Source organism: Salarias fasciatus, chromosome 11 (assembly GCF_902148845.1).
Source record: "Salarias fasciatus chromosome 11, fSalaFa1.1, whole genome shotgun sequence".
NCBI lineage: Eukaryota > Metazoa > Chordata > Actinopteri > Blenniiformes > Blenniidae > Salarias > Salarias fasciatus.
This window is the reverse complement of record NC_043755.1, coordinates 25,071,022-25,093,283: the sequence shown is the minus strand read 5'-3', so window position 1 is coordinate 25,093,283 and position 22,262 is coordinate 25,071,022. Positions and strand designations below refer to the sequence as shown.

Genomic DNA, 22,262 nt, shown 5'->3' with positions numbered 1-22,262 from the left:
CTTCATTTCTCCATTTGAGTTTGACATGAAATAATCAATACGAGACAAAAGGTCAACATCTCAGCTTTTATTTTGAAGTAATTACGCCTCAGTCTCATACACAGTTTAGGAGAGAACTCGGTTCATCCCTACCCTTTTTTTCTTTTGGGCACAAGTATTCGAATATGTGACTGACGCACGTTTTCTCACATTGGTTATTTTAACAATTATGAAGAAATCATTGAATGTCTGTTGAGTTTTAGATTTGTACTTTGCCTGTAAAGACCTTGCATTTCTAATTCGTGGTTTGACCAACATAAAAAGCTGAGATTCTGTCGAGGACAGAACTGCTGTAGGAGCTGTAAAGAGAGAGACAGAGACCAGCCAGAGATTCCACAGAGCTACAATGAAGGTACCACAGTCTGATGTTTGCAGGAGACTTCATGAACAAACAGAAGACGCAAACCAATAATTAGTAAGAAGAAAACGAAGGCAGGATTGGAATTTACCAAGAAACTCTGGGACAAAGTTTTATGGGCTGTTGGGACAAAGATTGACCTTTAGCATGTGATGAAAAGGCTAAAGTCTGGAGCGAGAGAGAGAAAAGGTGCTCATGGTCCTCACATACCAGCTCATCTGTTAAATACTGTACAGTGGTAACGCCATGGTTTGCATCACTTCTTTTGGGATGGTTGAATGTTATTCACTGATCACAGAACAAAATGGCAGATGTACAAAGAACTCTGATGTCTGTAGAAATATTTTGTATATCAAATTTTATTTAAAAAAAAAAAAGCAAAACATGGGAGGTCCTTCATCATGCACCAGCGTAATGACCAAAAACACAGCGAACGCTACAGAACAGTTCATCCAGAGTAAGAGGTTGAAGGTCTTCGGGTCCTCAGACTTGAACGAGAAAGAGCATTTCATCTGCTGAAGAGGAAACTGAAGGGAATATCTCTCCAACAACTAAAAGAGGCTGCAGTGAAAGCCTCAAAATGAATAATGTTCAGGTTTACTGAAGCAAGTGCGAGCAAAGAATTTATCACTGAACTGTTCCAGTCCTCCCAATACCTGCTCCACCACCAGCCCCGGCTGACCGGGGAGTCACCGGGTCCACCGGGGCAAAATGTCTCAGGACTGCACCTGTAGAGGGAGGAACACAACCTGATTTTTGCATACGCACGAGCTGCTGATGACGGTTTAGTCTTAATATTGTTGTTTCAGCGAAGTTTCATCTTCAGACAGCAACGTTTTGAAAATAGAGTAATGATAGAAAACTGTTCCACACATAAACATAGAACAACGTGTGTGTTGTATGACACTAATATTCCAGCTCCTTTTAGCTCTCACCGGTCCGACAGGATCCCTCAGTGCGTGTTGTTTGAAAGAACTGTGTCTCCTCGTATGCTGATGATGGTGTGGTAAATGGAAGTGAATCCTCACTTTGTTGGGGAAGCACTCTGAAGTCCTCCGTTGTCATTGCTGTTGATTTGGTTGGGCCTGTGCAGAAAAAGCAGTGTGTATGTGCAAGTAGGCCACATTCCAGAAAAGTTAAATGAAGATAAGTTGTTTTCAGAAAGACTCACAACGCGACTGATGTATGAAAGAAAAGTTGTAACTTTTCCTTTAGAAAACTTTGCGTTAACAGGTCCTTGAGTTGCATCTGACGTCGCTGCCCTGTGCAGCGTTCCACTGCTCCCTGTCTGCCTCCCTTGCTTGGAACGCTGCCTGGAAGTCCTGTTTTCCCAGCGTGTCAAGCACCATCTGCGATTGATGCTGGATCTCTTCCACGGTGTCCTCTCAGCTTGATCTTCACGTTGGGGACAAATGAAGAAAGCGATCCACTTTCCCATACCTGAATAGCAACCTAAACTGAGGTCTCTGGGTCTAGAGAGAACTCAGTGGTATTTCTGAGGACACTAATCTACAGTTTGTGTTCTGCCAATCAGCTCTACAGCATCCAGAAGCTTATCTACTCTGAAAGGTGTATGGAAGCCACGTGAATGTTTACCTAGGGGCAACTGACAAACACTTCATGTTGCTGTTTTAGGAAGTGGGAGGCAGGTCATAAGTGACAGTGTTTATATGAAAACTTCCTCAAGAGCGCCTACAGTCTTTGACTGGTTTTCCGTTCCAACAAGACAATGAATGAAAGCACAGCGCCAAGAAAACAGAAGACCGGCTTCAGAGAAAAGGCCTGCAGAGGCTCAATCAGTGCGAACCTGAACCCCGCGCAGCTTCCTGTTAGGGCCCCGAAGATGGATGTGCACCCGAGCTTCCCGGCCTGAGCCATCCTGCCAAGAGGAATGAAAGAAAAACATCCACAACAAAAGGTGTGCCAAGCTTGCAGCATCATTTCCAAGAAGACTAGAGAGCGGTGCTGCTGCCAAAGGTGCTTCATCTGAAGCCTAAGTGAAGTGTCTAAACACCGATGTAAATGGGATGTTTCACTTTCATTTGCTCGTGTACCTTTTTTACCGGGCCTTGCTGTGTTAAGACATTTTAGAATTAAAAAAAAAAAGAAGAAGAAGGAGAGCAAAGAAATGCCCATCTGTCTGAAATGAGTGAAAGGTCAGAAATAAAAGTGAAGGTGCTATTTTGGGGCTGAGTATGCCCGGCCACGTGGGGATTCTGCTGTGGACATCTCATCAATATTTTAATAGAAAAAACTGTGGCACAGCTCGACGCTCAGTTCAGCAAACTGGCCAGGAAATGTCTAAACTCAGCACCAGGTCAAAGACGGGAGCTTTAGGGTTCTAATTGTGTTTAAAGCACGTCCAGAAGAAGGGCTGCCTGCACTGCCTCGTGGGTGGAACACATGCTGTTAGCGAGGCATTTGTTATCATCGCTGCTCTGCTGAAGCTCCAGCTCCGACTGCGACAAATCACCGAGAAGCCGCTGTGGAGGGGGGGATGCCGAGAATAACTGAAACAATTCAGGCTTACTCAAGGTACAAACCTTATTTTAAGCGCGTTTTGGGAAACCCTACAGTATTTTTTTTTTTCCCTGTCTGTTCTCTCAGCGCCTCTTCCCAGCTGAAGCTTTCAGCAGTGAGTGCAGGAGAGGCCGGCTCTCGCTCAGAACAGGTGGTTTCCACGTCAGGCTGTTCTGTGGAGGAATATTTTTTTGCAACAGACGTTTAACTGATGTGTAATAAGAAATACTTTATCAAGGTTTCTCATGCTTGAGCCTTTTGCTCCAGGATATTTTTTTATTAATTTTTACGCTGAGATGTGTTTTTATCTCGGTTTTTAAAGCTATTTTTAATCACGTCTTTCCATAACTTGTGCAGATGGACAGATAGAAGTTGAAGCCTCTCCATCAGTCTGTCCAGCACCAGATGTTTGTTATGAATAGAAGTTAACTTCCACTGCTTTCTGTATTATTTCTCCATCCTATGAGTGGAAAATGAAAGAAATTGAAGTTAGCAGGTGTTTGAAAGAAATATATCAACAGCAGACTTTTTTCATTTTTCTTTTTTTGAAGATTCAGGTAAAGTCAGCTCTTGGCAGTCGAGTCTAAAAACAGTCGTCCCTGTCTTTTAACACCCACCACGTTGAGTCCCGTCACATATTCTGATAAATAATTCAGACATCCAAACCGCTTTGTTCTCCGCCATGAAAGCTCAGGCGCTCAGTGGCGGTTGTGCGGTGCCAGCCGCCGTGATCGCCACGTTCCACGCATCACCGTTAAACGTTACCCATGCTAGTCGCTGGCGTGATATTCCTCAATAGATTGTGATTTGTGCTGGTTGCCAGGGAACAAATGATCCCGCCTCTGTTTGCTCGTTTATCACCCCGGTGTCCTGCCAGTCCTGTGTGCCCCCCTCCTCCCCCCGCTCCCCCCAAAAGCCTGCCTCCGTCTACTGCCTTGCCCTTCTTTACACTCTATATTTCATGGCCCTCTCTCCCTCTCTCTCTCTCTCTTCAGATAGTATATGTGGCTCCAATGAAGGCCTTGGCAGCTGAGATGACTAATTACTTCAGTAAGCGGTTGGAGCCACTGGGCATTGCTGTTAAGGAACTCACTGGAGACATGCAGCTAACCAAAGGAGAGATCCTCCGAACCCAGGTACACACACACACACACACACACACACACTCAGAAAGTAGTTCAAACTCTGCAGCCTTGCGTGTTCTCTAGCTCCCCCGTGTGGTTTGGATTGTGATATTAATGAAACAGTCGTCACACTGGAAGCTTTTCTCTTTTTTAATGCATCTCCTGTCAGTAAGATGAGACTTCCTGACTGAAAACCATGCATGAGGGAACTCTTTCAATGGGAAAAAAAACACATTCTTCTAAATGAATGGATCAATAGATGGATGTAATGTATATTTTGGATCAAAATGACTGCCTTCAATATGCTGATGTAGTTTTGAAATACAGACGTTGATTCAGTACGATACGACTGCTGTGAATGCACAAGGGCCTGCAGCTGGGGTCGTAGCACCACTACCCCACCTGAAAATGGGAGAACATGTCCCTTTAACTCTGCTGTCGCAGCTGTTGGTTTGTTTTCTGTAGAGATGATATTGATTGTTTCTGGAATTCAGAGAAAATACACGTGTTACTTTGAGGCTATATAATCTGCAACTGCTACACACACAGCGTTAAAGCCTGTGTTATAATATCAGTTTGACTATTTTACACTCATACCACTCATATGAAGTGTTCGCAACAACTTCCACTTGGGGAGTCGTTTTCAGCGAGTTGTGTTTTCAGTGGCTCTGAGCACCGTTGTCATCTAAAACCGATCCTTAAAACTATGGATGTCCCAATTGGATATGGGTGAAATTGGTAATATTTTTAATCGATCGGGTATCGGCTGGCTAATCATTTTTACTTTTTGCTGCCGTCCACTGAGCCGTGTTTGCAACCTGCTGGAAACAGACGAGTAGCAACCGGGCTGTAAGCAGCGTTAGCTACCCACTGGCTAACGTGTTGAGAAGTCCAGTCCTGCCTCGGTTGTCCAGATCTGCGTTGTGCATCACATCGTAACCATTTGTGATCCGGTACAAGCAGAGGTGGCTCCAGACTTTCTCCTGGAGGTGTTCTACAGCAGTGGTCTTTATTCCACCAGCGACTGGGTTTAAGCTATGTAACTCTCAGCGGACCAGCAGGACGGTGTATAAAAAGGTCTTAACGAGGGATTCATGATGCATGAAAAAATAAAAGTCAATGCAATAAAACAAATTGAATTGTAGAATTTCAAAATAAAACTTTGCATTTATTTGTATTGTATTCTGTGTTTGTAATTTAAGCAGTGTGAGTATTGGAGCTGGAACGATCATCAGATCTGGAAACTGGGATCAGGACTTCAAATAGAGATTAAAGGATTTATCTTGAAATCTGGAGTCTTGTTTTGTGGCTGCCTGCATGTTTTAGAGCCCACCGTGCTCCGGTCGAGCCTCCTCTCTCACTAGATTAAACCGAGCTGTTTCCTCTCTGGATGTTTCTTTATGGCTGCTGTTAGGACTTTAGTGCCGCCGGCGGTTTTCCTGTGGTTTGTGACCCAAGTTGTCATTTAAATCTTGGAGGAAAAAAAACAAGCAAAGACAAAACAAAAGAAGGTAGAAAAGAATCTGGCAACCATTCAGCAAACTATTAACCAGTGTAATGACCATCGGGTGGAGATTGAAAAGCTTTTTACGACCGAAGTGTTTCTCCTTCCAGTGGGTTTCTCCTGCTGAAACTGCTCTCGCGCTTTGATTGAATAAATTCCACTGACGTGCCGGTCCACGTCTTCTCTGAGGAGGCAGCAGTTTGTGTAGACTCCGGAATGATAAGGTATTTATATGTTTAAACTGTGTTTGGGTTGTGGGAGAAAACCCAGCAGTCAGAGGTATTCCCACGGTGAGCGCGCGGTGCTAACCACTGCACCACCGTGCCTCCGGAAGTCACTTTCCTCACGTAGAATTTAAAAAGCCTCCCGCTCCGTGTGAGATACGACCCGTCCCTCCAGAGTGCGATCACAGCCCGACTGCTTACCGTGTGAGTGTGTGTGTGAGTGTGTGAGTGTGTGGAGAGTGAGTCCCGTCTTGCCAGCCTGCATCACTTCTGCCTCAGAGCCTCAGTCAGTGTTTAAAAAGCCATCAGGGAGGCGGAGCGTCGCTCGCAGTGACACCTTCCCTCATATCGTCGCTGGAGTTTGATTCCTGCTCCGGCCCGCCTTCACACGCCGCCGTCCCGCCGCCGCCGCCGCCGCCGCCACCGCCACCGCCGCCCGCTCTCACCGGAGCACCAAATGAGGATTAATCTTCCCCGGACGAGGGGACGGCTCCCCCCGCGCTGAGTAACGTCTGCTCAAAACCGAAGTGACTGGGGAAAGCGGCGAGCGTTTTTAAAAAGTGTGTGAGACGGTGGGGGAGTGGTGAGGTCTGACGGGACCAGATTAACTGCTCCTCTCTCACTACTCGGCTCAGTCGTGAAGCGATGTGAAGAGTCAGAGAGCGCTAAGTGTAGCGTGTCGGAGCAGATGCGGCGGCGGCGGCACTCCCAGGAAAAAGAGGAAAAGCCCTGTGAGCGTCAGGTTCCAGTGGAGGCGTGCTCGCTCACATTGTCACTTCCTGTCAGGGATTCACTCATCGCTGGCACCGGCTGAGTCTTTCAACCAGTCACGATCGGGTTCAGAATCCATTCTGAAACCGATGATCGATTCATAATCGGTGAATTTGAATCAATTCATTATCTGTCAGAAACCAATGCTGAACTACATTCCTCTGAAAATGGTTCTGTTGCTTCAGGAAAACTGGAAACTGCAGCTTTACAAGGTTAATCAAGTGATTCTAGAGCTGTAAACAGCGAGGCAGTGTTTTGACAATAGGAAACGTTTTCCGGTTTCTATGCCGACGGAGTTTAACCTTTGAGACTCGACCAGTAACTTCAACAAATTAAAATGTGAATGTCTCCGATTCCTGACAGCCAGAGGAGAGTGTGAGCTCTCTTTTATCAATACTGAACCGCTCAAAGCAAACATAGACACAGCATCTCAGAGTGTGTCCTGTGAAGGCTCACAGTGTCTTCAATCACCTTTCTTCCTGGTTCTCTTGCTCGTTTTCACCTTCGGCAGCTCATCTTCCTCACGTCTGCATGGAACGCCGAGCTGCTGACACCTGATTGGCTGAACAAGCAGCCGTCAGAACGACCTTTCTGTTGGAGTTTCACTTGTTTTTTTTAATACTTTCTGTCTCGGTTTTTCAGCCCTGACGACGCCACATGAAGGCGTTTCACATGTTCAGGCTGATTTGATCGCTAAAGAAACAGTCGTGATGCCGTGAATGGGCAATTTTCCTGAATGCACAGGAAAGCGCGCCACATGCTGATGCTGGAGCCTCACCAGCACGTTTAATTGACTGCAAATGGAAGTTTATGCAGATATTTAGAAATAAATGGGCTGGGACAGGCGGCTGCCACCTGCTGCGACGCCGCGGCTTTCTGAAGAGATTATTCCTATATTCACTCAATAATTAGAGGATGGCAGCATTGTTGTCCTGTTTAGATTATTGAGCAGGATCATGAAGTGAATCCCATTATGCTCCTATTATATCAGTTATTATTCCCACGCTGAACTGTGGCCACAGCTTCCTCTTCCTCTTCCTCCCACACATTATTTTTTGCTCCATATTATGCTTTGAATGCAATGCAATTTAATCGATCATCCGGTAATTACAAAGGGGGAATTTCCCCGGTGAGTGTCTTTGGGCTGAAGGCGGGATGCGCGGAGCACCTGCCACGCCGCCATAAATCATAAAAGCCGCCATAAAGAGCTGAATTGATGGTGGAGTCATTGGCGGGGAACGGCGCGGCGAGGCTGCCAGAGCGCCGGACGGCTTTTTACCGCTGTATTACAACCAGTAAAGTGGCGCAGTATACTTCCTGACAGAGTTATAAACACGGCCCAACGCCGCCAAAAGCCGCCGGAGCGGCGCTCCCGCTTAACGGCGCTCATCAGTCTGGGCTGGCGGCGCTCCAGAGCTCGGGACGGAGCGTGCAGGTGAAGGAGCTTCACACTAATATCTGCTGCAGGCGCCGGCGCCGCTCAATACTTCCTGTAGTCGCGGGCGGAGTCGGGCTGATGAATTGATTTAATAATGGGAGGGTTTCTCACCTGAGGAGTCACATGAAGTCAACATGAAGAGACTCCCGCTCCGTCCCGGCTGACGACACTTTTATTCTCCACCCGGCTCGTCTTTTATTCCGTCACGGTTTGGTCTCAGGCCAGAACGACTCTAACTTCCACTAACAGATCAGCAAATGGAAGTTTCATCCAGAGTGAAACTTTTAGAGATGCTGTGCTTCCTTTAGATTCCACACTGCTCAATTAGTCTGTTATAACACACGGTTTCACATTCAGCATGAAAAAGTGACAACAGATTGTTAAATCTTTGCTTCATTTATTTTATCGTGGATCTAAAACTCATCTCACCAGATTCAGGTCAAAACCAGCCCAAACGGAACACAGTGCTGCCGGTGGAGCTCATCATCTGTTTGTGTTTCCAGGCACTTTATGTACAAAGGATTATGAGGGCTTTCAAAAATTAAATGTCATTAAATAAAATTCCGACGTTAGTTTCAGAAGAAAGAAGCGTGAAACCCGAGATAAAGTCTGAATTCTGAGGGGAAAAGTGAGAAATCTCAGGGCAGAAAACACAGGTTCTCAGGAAAAAGACTGAAGTCTGAGAGAGAAAAAGTTAGGATTCTGAAAAAAGAATTGAGAACTCAACATTTATTTTTTTTTTAAAAAAAGGGTGAAACTCTAAGAAAAACATATAAGGACAAAACAGGATGAAAGTTGTGTAAGTCCACAAAGTGAAAAACCAGTGTGTCTAATCAAAACTCAGACTTCTGAATTCTGAAGCTGAATATTTTTGTTCCTGTTTTTTATGGCGCTTCTCATCCATTATAATACATTAGGTTATGTTATCAGATGTAAAGACAACAATATTATTATTCATATGATGGAGTGAGTGTAGCGGTTGAATAAAGAGCAGACGTCCGGTGAGTAACGCTGAGTAGCTTCAGTGTTTATTAAAGACAGATTTACACCAGCTCTCCTCTTCCACACCTCAGATTTTATACACTCATGAAACTGTTTTGTCATTTCCATATTCAGTACTGTATATTATTAATTAAACAAAATGTGGTGTAGATTGCAGAACAGAGATTTTGTGGATTTTGCTGACTGATCTGAGATCAGTCTAACGCCTTCTGGCCTGACAGAGATGCTTTACTGCTGAGCTAAACTCACAGCTGATAAACTTGTAGATAATTCTTGGCTCTAGTCACCAAACCAGCGTTTTGAGTCATTTCTGAAGTTTGTGAAATATAATGAGGGAATTTGATATTTAATTTTTCTCTTTTTGCCTGCTTGTTTTTCTCCATTCAGCTGTTTTTTTTTTCTTTTTTCAGAAGTTTAAGCCACTGAAGAATATGTCAGATTTATCTTTTTAAACCTGTTTGGTTTTTATTTTTATCCACGTCCGCTGCCACAGCTGGAACCACTCTGGAGATTTTAATTTTCACATTGAAGCTGTTTTACATGGCGAGTGGATTTCACTGATATGTTTTCCACCGCTGACCGTTCAGACACACACACTCCCTGTCCTGCTGTCGCAAAACGCCTTGCTCAAGGACGAGGGATCGAACCCGCAAACAGCTGCTGTAGATATTTCAGGCTTTTTAGCCGTCGGCACCGTTTCTTATGAGTTCTGACTCCAGATACGTCGAAGCGCAGGAATCCACAACAGCAGTTTTGCCAGTGCGGCGTGATGACGATAAATCCTCGGCGTGCTGGCCGGGCGCCGTCTGAACGTTCAGAGATAGGAGAGACGGGTTATTGTTTGAATGCGTGAGCGTGAAGCTCGGAGCGGGATGACGGAGAGCTTCCCGTTCTGCGGCTGAAGGAGACGGAGCGCTGCAGCGCCGAGGCGAGCTTTGCTTCCTCCTATCGGCCTCCAATGATACAGGCTTTTTGTGACAGATGACCTCATGCATAATGCATCATGGGAAATAAAGTAGTCGCACAACTTTACTCCTCCTGCACGCGCGGAGTCACACACACACACACACACACACATACACACACAAACACACTCATTCATCATTCAGGAAGTTCATAGCGTGCCCTCACTGTAGTGGTTACCATGGTTACCAGTACGGCCACGGCGGAGATCAGACACTCATTTTTGATTGGAAAGCTGTTGGTATGAGAGCCGAGGGGTGAGTTCACCCCTCAGGAACCCCGGCAGCCTGGAGATGGAGCGCCTCCCCCGCCCCTCGGCCATGTTTGTGATCAGGTTTGAAAAGCGCGTCGCCACGGCGTCGTTTCCTGCTGACGTCTCCCCGCTCGGCAGACCTGCTCTGCAGACGCCGCCGCCGTTTATTAAACTATTGTGACAATTACAAACCGCTGGGGAGCCTGGAGCATGACTCGGTAATCCTCCGGCCGGACCGACAGCAGACCCACGTCTGCAGCGAGGCTGCTGCCGTCGTGCACGGCGCTCTGCGAGCAGACTGTGTTCGCGGCTCTGAAGTGTTTGTCTTTAAAGCAGAGCGCCGCTCGTGTTTGATGTTTTTATTGTCAACCGCTGGCAGACCAAAGACGGCGACCAACCTGTCTCATTAAAACGGGTTTGTACGAGTGTGTGTGTCCATGTAAGCGTGACCGTTCTGCAGACAGTTTAGAAAACACTCGTAGAGCAGGAGCATCGTTCCACTCCCGCTCTTCTCATCATATCCATTTCTTCTAACGGTTTCAGGCGTTTACGTGGTCACTTTAGAGCAGAATTAGGCTCAATTCAGATTCATAGAGGAATAAAAAGTCCCGTGTAAACTCACTGAATGTGGCGGATGGTTGAATTCCAGCTTCATTCTTTCTCGCATTGCGTGAGATATTACAGTTCACAGTAAGTGTCCTGCGGTCTCCCGTTCATCTAACAAACAGCAGAACCTCGACGTCCCCCCCCCCCCCCCGAAGCCCCCTAGGAGCAGCAGAGAGCCACACTTTGAACCACTTCAGATCAGATTCCAGAGCTTTCCGACGACGGACCAGACTTTCCCCCACTGAATCGTTTTGCGTGTTCAGGTGTTTCTGATTGAACATAAAATCCCCCCGCCCCCCCGCCCCTCCCCCCTCAGCCCCGCCCCCTCCCGGGTGGGAATTTCTTCCCTCTCGAGCACGAGCAGGGATTTGTCGTGACATCAAGCCCAAACAGAGCGGGATGAAAGCAGCACATTTCAGCGGCGGAGGACGGAGGATCCCACCTGAAAGACTGAGCAGGTTCATATCTGCTAAATCCAAAAGAGGTGGATTTGAGAGATTGCACGGCTTAGAGTTAAAGTTTATAAAGCCTCGTGGGACTTAAGAAGACAAAAAAAGGAGAGAGAAGACTGGAGTTCGGTGTGTATGTGTGTGAAATGAGGCCAATTCCAGCTAATCTGAAGGTGTTTTAAAGTTGCATTCCTCTCAGGTTATTTGAAAAGATTTGACAAAGAGAATGATTAGTCAGACGGAGCGCCGCTCGCCGGTATCTCCCCGTCCCCCGGACGCGGCCGCTCTCTCTCCCTCATCCCTCCATTTGACGGCGTTAGCGGCCGTACGTTTACTCAAAGTGGCGGCCACGTCTTAACGGGCGGAGTGACGCCACGCTCGGTAACCTTCAGTCTTCAGTCGGAGTCCTCGGCGGCTCTTTCATCAGGTCCTTTTGATGTTGGCAGCGGCGCCGGCCTTCAGGCACCTCTTCGCCACTTCAGCGCCCGATAAGGGAAGCAGGGCCGTGCATATTCAAGAGACAAACCTAAAGACTTTGCGACTGCGTGCTTTGTCTCCCGGCCTCTTCCAGGGTCGCCGTGCCTCGCTCTGAATTCGCCCATCAGAAAACTGACTGTGACGAGCGGAGTGTGAGGAGGAAGCGGTCCGAACCCAGACCAGCTGTTCTGTCCTGATGTGAACCTTTTCTGACTGTTTCCAGACCACAGTCTCTTTACGCTTTTGGAGGGATGTAAAGATTCACTGAGCTCACGTTTCAGTACGCTTCACAATACTGTGTCCACAATGCCATCATTTTACTAAGTAATTTTCCAGACACATTGTGAATCTTTTTTCGTTTCTTTTTAATTCAATCACTACGTTTACATGCAGCTAAAATTCGGGTTCAGGTCAATATCTGGGTTTCTGAAACATTAGGAAAACCCCGTTTACATGCTGTAACAGACAGAGAGTTACCCCGTTTACAAGTCAGCGCATTCAATCGGGATCTCCCTTTCCAAACCACAGCGCACGTCATGCTGTTCTCAAAACAAAACAGCTCTGACCGGAGCGGCTTTGTGTTGCCAGATTGGGGGGAGTTTCCGCCAAAGCAAGCTTCTTCATTGAACACGTTGGACGGGTTGATTAAATGATTGTGTGTTTATGACGTGTTTTTTTTTTATCATACAAATACGGTTTTAGCGTGCATTTTCAACCGAGATGGAGGTTTGTGCTGCTTTCTACGAGTTTCAGATTTTTTTACGGGCTAGATCGACAGATCTGGCAACCTCCTCCACTGGACTGCAGCGGCAGACGCTGCTGCGGTGACTCCGTTCTGCAGACGGAACGCAGACAGAACGGTTGTTCTGTTGTTCATGATTTTTCTGCAGGCCGTACAAATCGCCAACTTTCAGAAGGAAGCATGTGCGGCGTGCGCGCTCAGAATAACAGTTTGTATCGTGCGTTACGGAAGCCTCACACGGACAAAAGTGTGGTGAGTTTCGCGCCTACTCGTTGCTGGACTCAAAAGACCATGATTCCTTGCGGATGGGAGCTTGCACAGAGCCAAAAACAATGTCCCTTAACTCGATATCTGTTTACATGGCGGCACTTTCGAGTTTGAAAAGGAGTAACCCAGCAGTCTTTATCGGGTTTTACAAATCTCGAAAATGAGCTTTTCCGGGTTTTGGCGGGTGTTTACATGGCCACGCGCTACTGGGTTATTGCCAACATTCGAGTTTGAAAAGGGTTTGAAAAGAGTTAATGGCTGCATGTAAACGTACTCAATTACTGTATTTTCTTTCAATTGGAAGGCACCAACTGGGGCAGATGTACTTTTCTTTGTTAAAGAATAACCTGAAATATCTTTTGTTTTAACAAATATCACATAAATTCACTGAACTTTAAGGAAATATCGCAGAGCTGAAAGCTAGATTTTGCCCTCTGCTGTTTGCATCACAATGCATTTCTTTTATTCTGTCGATTTAAAGGACACCTGTCATGAAAAATTGACTTTTATAAGCTTTTAACATTGTTAGTGTGTGATTAGCTCATTAAAAATCTTCACTCAAGTTCTTTCTCTTCACTCCTGCATATTTGAAGGAATCTATAGAAGTTCAGTCGAAGCTGTTGCTCCCTCCAAACGACTGCCTTACAGCTGATCTCTGGAGACAAGTGGCACCAGTCATGAAGTGCTAAATACGTGTCCACAGCGTGGTAGCATATCCACCGTCAGCGCTGGTCTGTGTGTTGTATATCCCTGGTCTTCATGAACATGCTGTCATGCAGATTCCGGGGTAAGGAGACAACATGAGAGCTGTTAATACACTGAGAGATGTGTTTAAATGAAATCCAGTTGGCAGGCTCGTGTTTAGGCAGACTCAGAAAAGCGTTGGGGTCCTTTAGTCCTCCATGTTTTCATCGATTCTTGAGAACCTCTGGATGAATCTTTACATCCCTAATCTCTGAGAAATGCTTCAAGTGTATCAGATGTGTGGGCAAGAACTTAGTTGCTTGTGTTTCAGTGGTTGAATTTCTCCACACATGGTTTAACTCTAAGTGTTTTTCAAATAGTTTTGTGTGTTTGAGTGTTTAGTGCGTTGAAGCCCAGGTCAGCGTTCTGCTCGGGAGTCTCCATGAGCGGATGAGCCATCGGTCAGCTGGATGAACTCTCACTGCTTCACCCAACTTCCTTCTCCCCTCTCGGTCCTCCTCCTCCTCTTTCATACCGCTGATGAAGAAGAGCAGCTCTCATTGTAACCAGCTTTTCTCATATTTACCTAATTGTGAGTGTGTTCTCATGGGAGCGGAAACACACACACACACACACACACGATGCAGCATTGAGAAGCCTCTCATTACGGTTTACCTTGACAGACTGTTAGTCGTTAACATATCGCAGTCCAGTAAATGTCTTTCTCTAACCTTCCCACTCCATCTTCCTCCCACCCACCGCATCCACTCGCATCCTCCTCGCGCCGCGGCTGCGATAGTTACCATGGAAACAGAAAGGCTTTGGAGGGATGCTGCCGTGCGGATGCCAATATGGGGGCGGGCGGCATCCTGGGACTTCCAGGCCGCCTTCCTTCTCCGTTCAGAGAGGAAATATCAGTTAATGACATCCAAGGCGAGGCCGGCCTCACAGCCAAACAGGCGGGACAAAGCGTGAACCTGTCAGAGTCTCCCTGATTTCCACTCTCGCGCACAGGAACTCAAATAGCCGCCGATGTCTCTCAGCCAATTTTCACCCTTCTGAGATTGTATTTTAAAAAGAACGCCGAGGAGCAAAAGAACTGTCGGGGACAGAAGTTTTTAAGGCAAGAGCCCATCAAAAGCCGCCGGAGCCCAGTTAAAGCCATGATGGAAATGTCAGGCTGCATTGAGTCACTGCACTTACTGTAAAGCTCTCTCAAACTCACGCCGTCCGTCACTCCGCCACGCCGTCTCCCGGCAACATAAGTAATTAGTATTTAATTTCTGAAAGGTAGCGGCGTGTGCCGTGGCCTGTGTTGTGTCGGAAGGCGCTCATCACTCCCACTCCGCTCATTAGATAAGAAGCACAAGTTGTCCGTCAATGGAAATAATCCACAATCAGTCCAAGAATCACAAACAAGCCTGAATGCACCGAGGAAGTGAACAACGCCAAAGTTGGAAAGGAGTTCAAAGTTACGCTGAAGATCCACTTAATTTCTCAACTTTAATTCAAGATATTCATGCGCTCTCCACATGTGGGGAGAGTTTTCTCTGCAGATCACCAAGTCCTGAACTGTGAGTTGAACTGATGTAAATGACTGGAACAAAAACTACTTTTGATTTAAATTACACAACTTAGCAAAGCGGCAGATACAGTAAAAACAGTTTTGTTGAGAAGAGAACATATCAGAGATCATCAACCTGAGGCTGAGGGCTACTTCAGCCGTACTGACTGATACAAAAGACAGCTTGTTAAAAAAACTCCCTGCATAATCAGACTTTCAGATGCCGCTGTTTGCGCTGATGACTATTTTTAGCGCTGGTCCTGAGGGCTCCTCACCAGGTCTGGCAGGCTGCACAGTGCCTGCAGGCCCCACATTAGCTGCCCTCAGGACAGAGACTGGAGCCGACTCATAACCTTTTAACACCAAATACAAAACAAACAGAATATCAGTGTTCACTACAGAGTAGTGTTTAGTTTTTTCCATTGCGATATTATGATAAACTTGCTTGAATTGGTTTGAAAAGACTTTCAAAATTCGCCCAAAATGAATTTGCACTTGTTAAATGTGCACATGTCCAGTGGATACAAACTTATTTTAATGTTGGAAGATTGATTACAAGATGCTCGTTCAGTCCTGCTGAGAGTTTCAGGCCCTTTGATGAAGAAGATCATTTTGAACCTCTAAAATAGAAATGTACTGGGATTGCACAACAAAGATCTTCTTTCAGTCTGATTCCTGAAAACGTCCAGTATGCTCAGTTAGCTTGGCCCTTCTCTCAGACTTGGTTGGCAGGATCCGGGTTGGTCGTGTTTGTTTTCCTTTTGTTGGTACATGATGCATTGGATGGCTGGTGATCTGGTTTGTGTGTCGGTTGTTTGATATTTTGAACGGCACATTACTTGGTTATTGTTTTGAGCTGAAGAAGTCACCAGTGCGGTGCTCGATCGTTCTGGACTCTGGTTGCTGCGAGGATTGGGTTATACATTGGTTCACATGCTGACTAGTTGGTCTGGTGTTTGGTGCCAGGCGTAGTCGGTCTGTTGGTTCTTGCGCTGATTGTTGCATTGTTTGGTAAGTGCTGGTTGGATGGCTGGTTGGATGGTTGGTGCTTTGTGTGGTGGATTAATTGGTGTCAGTTTGTTTGTACTTTGGTCTGGTGTTTACTGTATTGGCGGTTGGGCGTGCCGGTCAGTGCATGTTGGTATATTGGCTCATGGATTACTGTATTGGCTGGGTGGTTGGTGTGTTGGGCAGTGTTGGCTTGTTGTTACGTTTTGTGTATTGATGAGTTGGCCGGTACAGCAGTTAATCGTTGTGTTATAGTGGTCTTTGCTTTGTTTAATATGTGTGTAGATTCTTTGATTACTGCATATATATTATTATAAATAAATATAATATCTCCTTCCACTGCTACGCGGACGACGTTCAGTTGTACCTCCCCTTCAAGGCCGACGACCCTGCTGCTCTCCAGCCTCTGTTTGACTGCATGTCTGACATTAAGGCATGGATGACAGCAAATTTCCTCAACCTCAATGAGGATAAGACTGAGGTTATTGTATTTGGCAAAGCCGCCCCAGCATTTCTCTCCAACGCCCTGGGTACTCTTGCCTTGAAGTCCAAGCCAGCTGTCAGGAATCTTGGTGTGGTCTTCGACAGTTCCTTCAAGTTCGAGCAGCAGATCAGCGCAGTCATCAGAAGAAGTTTTCTCAACCTGAGGACTTTAGCCAAAATTAAAACTTACCTTCCCCAGGCGGGGCTAGAGCAGGCCATTCACGCCTTTGTCACCTCACACCTGGATTATTGCAATAGTCTTTACACCGGTATTGATAAAGCCCAACTCCACCGCCTGCAGCTCGTCCAGAACTCTGCCGCCCGACTCCTCACCTCCACCAAAAAACACGCTCACATCACTCCGGTTCTCGCTTCCCTTCACTGGCTCCCCGTCCGCCACCGCATTGATTTCAAAATTCTTTTAACAGTTTTTAAATCTCTTCATCTCCTCGCCCCTCCCTACCTGACCGATCTTCTCCGCCCCCTCAACTCTTCCAGAGCGTTACGGTCGGCTGACCAACGCCTCCTCTTCATTCCCAGGACCAGGCTAAAAACCAGGGGGGACAGAGCCTTTTCTGTTACTGCCCCGAGGCTGTGGAACTCCCTTCCCCCCCACATCCGTGCGGCCGAGTCTGTGGGAATTTTTAAATCACTGCTGAAGACCCACCTCTTTGCCTTGGCCTTCAGCTAGGTCTTTCCTTGGCGCTCGAGTTTGAGATGTGTTTTAATTTGTTTGTGCTGTTTTGTCTTTTCACCGTTTTTTGTTTGTTTCTATTCTCTGCACTTGTGTGAAGCACTTTGGCACGGCTAAGCCGCTTGTAAATGTGCTATATAAATAAACTTTTACTTACTTTTACTTACTATATGTTTGTCATTTCTTTGGTTGATTATATCGGTTGGTACCGTGATTCTGTGTAGGATTTTTTTTGTATGTTCTTAGTGCACAGGTTGGTGCGTTGGTTGATCTGTCACCACGTTGGTTGGTTTGACGCTGGATTTTGTTTGTATTGTTCCATATCGATGCATTAAAACCTTAAATCACTCCTGGAAAGGTTCGCTTAAGCACAGACTGACTCATAAGTTTCTCTGCTGGTGAGACCGCCATCCGCCTCCTACAACATCCTTTATTGAGAATGACTTTATAAATGGTTTGTGGTATCAACTCACCTTCGTTTCAAAATGCCGTTGAATAAAATAAGTGTTAATATATGGCACTAATATTAATGTGGCCAGGAGCCAAATGTTCATATAGTGTTTGTGTCCTGATGAATATTCATATACAAATGTTATGATGTTTTCATTTTTCCTGGTTTTCTTTGATTAATCTATAAATTTTTAAACATAATCATTATAACAGCTGTTCAGTGCTTCTTTTCAGGTGTGTGGAGCTATTATCTGATTAAATCGCCACCTGGAAGAAACATCTTACATTTCCTTCTTCAGAATGCTGAGAATCCGTGGACTTCGCTGGATTGATTTCAGTCCCACTGTGATCAATTGATAAATAAGCTAAATAACAGCATTCAGCCAAACAATGGCATGTTTTCTCCACACCTCCTTGTGTGTGTTTGTGAAGCAATTAAAAAAGCACTTTGGCCAGCGCTCCATTTGCCGGAGCTTCCACTTAGATTAACCAGTCGCTCCAATTAGGAGCAGACGCTTCCTTTTCTGTGAGCACGCCAGTCTCTAATGGCTGCATAGATTGATTTAAATGCAAACTAGAGAGGATTTAATGAACTGCTTTTACAGGAAGAGTTTAATAGGAATTTGCACTCTCCTGGACAGGTTGCCAAACAGTTCACACGCCATTAATTATGCATTGTTGCTTTTTTTTGTTTCATACTGGGAAAGAGCAAATAAAAAAAAATTTCACGATAATCAAAAGCACAAAGCAATACGCAAAAGAAGCTGTCTGCTGACATTTGATAGAGATGAGATCTGTTGATATTGCTGCATCTCATTATTCTGAGACGAGCACCAAAACAAACGCAGACATCGTGACCGCTCGTCGCAGCGCAGAAAACAACGCTCAATCAAAAGGGAATATGTGGCGTCGTGAGAAAACAAGGTAATGTTCTACATCTGTTGACAGAGTTTATTCCAGCGTTAAATCCAGAACTCGAATCACCCGTGGCTACTTGGGCATACATCACTTGGATCTGGTTTTGTTACTTCTGCTTTGTTCACTGAGTGACCAGGAAGCTGCTGAGAAAATCCAACCAAGCAATAATCTAAAAACTGGATGAGCAATCACAAAGACCCGCCTGCAAAACCTCATTTTAATTCATGGCCCTCAGCCTTCAGTCCACAGTGATGAACTTTCTCTGAGACGCCGTTTACACCACAACGCTTCATGTGAAAACATCGTTTTCATTGAAGAGGTTTTGTGTTTGCATGGCAACGTTTTGAACACGACGTCTGTTCCCGTAAGAATGGGAGGAATGGTGAAAGCGATGGAGCTGACATGTGTGCTGCAGAGAATGAGACACTCTAAAGATAGAGAAGTAAAAGCGGCAGTGACCGGTTTCTAGAGCTGGGCGATATGGCCTCAAGTCAATATCACGATAATATTGAGCAGTTCACCTCGATAACGATAAATGGACGATAACTACTTGGGGGGGGCATTTAATCACAGCTTTATATTGTTCTGGATTAAATTTCTGACAGTTTCCTGTGGTCTCAGGTGGTGCAAACACTATTATTTTATTTCTCATTATATGGGGTCAATTTTCTTGAAATTCCATTAGATTTTTCAAGATTAGGGTACAAAACATTTCTAATGTATCTAACTTTCACAGCAACAGACGTCCAAATCCGACAGAACTCTGCTGTTAATGTAAATGTCTTCTCTGTGGGCTTTAGGGAAAATCCCATGACTGGAAGACCATGGAAAATTATTAATGTTACGAGGTTCCAGATGTTTCCAGTGTGATGTGGTGTTATGAGCAGCTGAGAATGGAACACAACTGGACGTCTACCTGTCCCTGAGCTACAAATGAGCCCAACTTGTTTGTTTACAATCTCCTCCTCAGTTTCCTGTCCACACAGCATCGCTTCAGGAAATATTTACATCTACGCAACATAACAAGGACTCAAAACGATGTAGTTCACCCGCCAGGCCTTCAGATGGCGCTGTCACTCTGACAGAGAAACTCCAAAATGGAGAAGAAGACACGAAGCATGGACTCGGAGCTGCACATGCAGCGTGATGTAAACAAACACACCAGAACATACGACCTGTTCAATAAGAGAGCATGAGGAGCTTCTGCAGGAAAAATCAGCCAATCAGCTGATGAGGAGTTTCACTGTCCGGGACGGTCGACCAGCATTAATCTGCAGCCTGGCAGGCTGTTAGCCTGTAGCCGGTAGCGGCTAAACTAGCATGTCTCCATGCTAGGTGTCCAGAGTGTCTGCTGGTTCGGATGTTCAGAGGGTCGAACAGCGTCTGTCTGCTCTGCTTCAGCTTCTTCTGCTGGTTGCTGTGATTTTAAACAGGAGTTGGTGGAGTCGCGAAGTGCAGCATCTTAGAGGGACATGAACACAGCCCACCTGCACAGCCAAAGCCGACTGATTTTTTTAAATACCGAATTTACCGACATGGGCAAAATGACGTCGGTTATCGTAGTAAACTTTGGTAACGATAAATTTTCGGTGTATCGCCCAGGCCTACCGGTTTCTCTACTTGGGTTTTGAGTTGGTCTCCCAGACTCTCCTGAACAACAGCCTGCATCGATCCGTGTTCAGTATCAGCTGTGCTCTTCCGCCCGGTCCTGGCTCTTCCGCACGGCGCCGTACGATAAGACCGCACTCGTCTGTTTGCTCTGCGATTTGCAGGAGTCGTCCTGATGGAGCGCCTTGCTAATGAGCGGAGTGGCCCCCCCTCCGGGCTGCGGTGTGGCTCCACAGCTCGATGAGGCTGTTTCCTGCGCCGTGTCGATGGCTGCCGAGCCCCCCGCTGGGAGGACACAACACGCCGCATTTCCTTTAATCAGACAGCGTCACACTCATCTGTAGCCTCTTTCATGTTTGTCCTCCTGAAGACGTGTTAGCATTGTGACAAACAAGTTGTGTTCTTCGTTGTTACGCTCGCCTTTCTATTCTTTCATGCTGATTAAAAAAAAATGCTCCTTTTGGTCCAGTTGAATCAGGACAACCATGGAAGACATTCAGATGTTTGATCAAACGGTCTTCATCAGTCCTCCAGACAGACACCAAGTCCTGTTATTGACCTTTGAGATGCTTTCTACCTCAACAAATAAGAGCATGCATAGACAGTTGGGGATAGTATTTTATTTTGATGCATCAGTATCGGTACCCTTCTACTGGATGAAGCTTCCTGATCCAAAAAGTATCACCTGATGTTATCGTTAATGAGACAGACTAAATTCTGATTTGAAAAAAACAAAAAACTGGGTGAATGAATGAAGTGTGCTGTTGGTTTCAGATGTTGGTGACGACTCCAGAGAAGTGGGACGTGGTGACCAGGAAGAGCGTCGGCGACGTGGCTCTGTCCCAGATCGTGCGCCTGCTGATCCTGGACGAGGTTCACCTGCTGCATGAGGATCGAGGGCCGGTCCTGGAGAGCTTGGTGGCCAGAACCATCAGACAGGTCTGTCCTGCCGTCGACCTTTATTTCCTAAACCGTCCCGGCGACTCGGTTTTCAGCATGTTGAGGTTTTATTCATGGCAACATTTTCATCCTCGAACAGCTTCAGAGGGAATTTTAGATTTGACTAGACTTCACTTTAGATTGGCTTTGAAGAGAAGATTGGGTTTGAAGATTGGCCTCTTCCATTTTCGAAGTTTCTGCGTTCTCACGGCGGTGCAGCAGATCCTTCTGTAAAGTCGTGGCCAACATTCCTGATTTTCTCCACTTCTGCTTGAAGAGTTATCAGTTCAGCGACAGGAGGCTTCCTCTGGTGCTGTGAACATCAGCCCGATAAAAAGACTGTTTTTCAAGGGCGTGCGACAAACCCCAGAGAATTCTGGGTGAAGAAGAGTTTCTTCACCGTAATCTTCAGAGATCAACAGTGTCAAACATAAGGCCTGTGGATCAAAACCGGCCCACAGGAGGCTCTAATCCGGCCGACCAAGCAAATGGTTAAAGTTTAAAAAAATCAATTTTTTTTACCTGGCTGCTATCAAACCAGCCTCAAAGCCACGAACACCCATAATGCAACAGCTGCAGGTGTCCTCATGCTGAGATTGTAGTGGTTTTCTGTAGTAGTGGTTTGGTTTGTGGTCTTGTGGACTCTGCATCACAACCAGAACAAATTTAAAGTTGAAATTCAAAGGTTACCAAGGCTCTACTCTGCTGCTGCACTCCAGACGACACACCTGGACGTGGCTCCTGATCTGAACTCCCCTGCTCTGCATCTCGCTCCTGTTTCCGTCTGGAGCTTCATTCTGCAGACATCGTGTCTTTTTTTGACAAAACACTTCTTGAAGCTGCTCAGGAGTCCTGTTGCTCGGCTGTGTCCAGACGTCTTACCCGGTGGCAGCCGGCAGGAAGCACAAGTCAAAAGCACAGAAATCAAGCCCTGCGGGTGAGAAGTGCAGAAGTCAAAGCGATGGACAGTAAAACTGCATTTGGTCTCAGAGAAGGAAGTGGAAATCCAAACCAGTTAAGAAGTGAGGAGTGTTATTGCAGGTGACGGGTGTGGTGAATGTCTCACCGTCCGAGTTGATTTTGAGAAATTAGCTGCGTCCGACCTGCACATGCCAGTAGGATCAACACCTTTTCATTCCAGCACTCATTCCTGGGTTTCAGGGAAAGTCATGCAGAC

General features: G+C 46.1%; 1 protein-coding gene across 2 annotated transcripts in view; it reads left to right on the top strand.

The window, feature by feature from the left end:
- Positions 1-22,262, top strand: part of ascc3 (activating signal cointegrator 1 complex subunit 3) — a 139,953-nt gene that overhangs the window by 47,338 nt on the left and 70,353 nt on the right. For both annotated transcript variants that reach the window (XR_003932377.1, XM_030102252.1), the window contains 2 exons: positions 3,913-4,053; positions 20,921-21,085. Coding sequence is in view for 1 of the 2 variants with exons in the window: in XM_030102252.1 (XP_029958112.1) it covers positions 3,913-4,053; positions 20,921-21,085 (306 nt within the window). In the remaining variant the exon portion in view is untranslated. The remainder of the gene's footprint in view (positions 1-3,912; positions 4,054-20,920; positions 21,086-22,262) is intronic.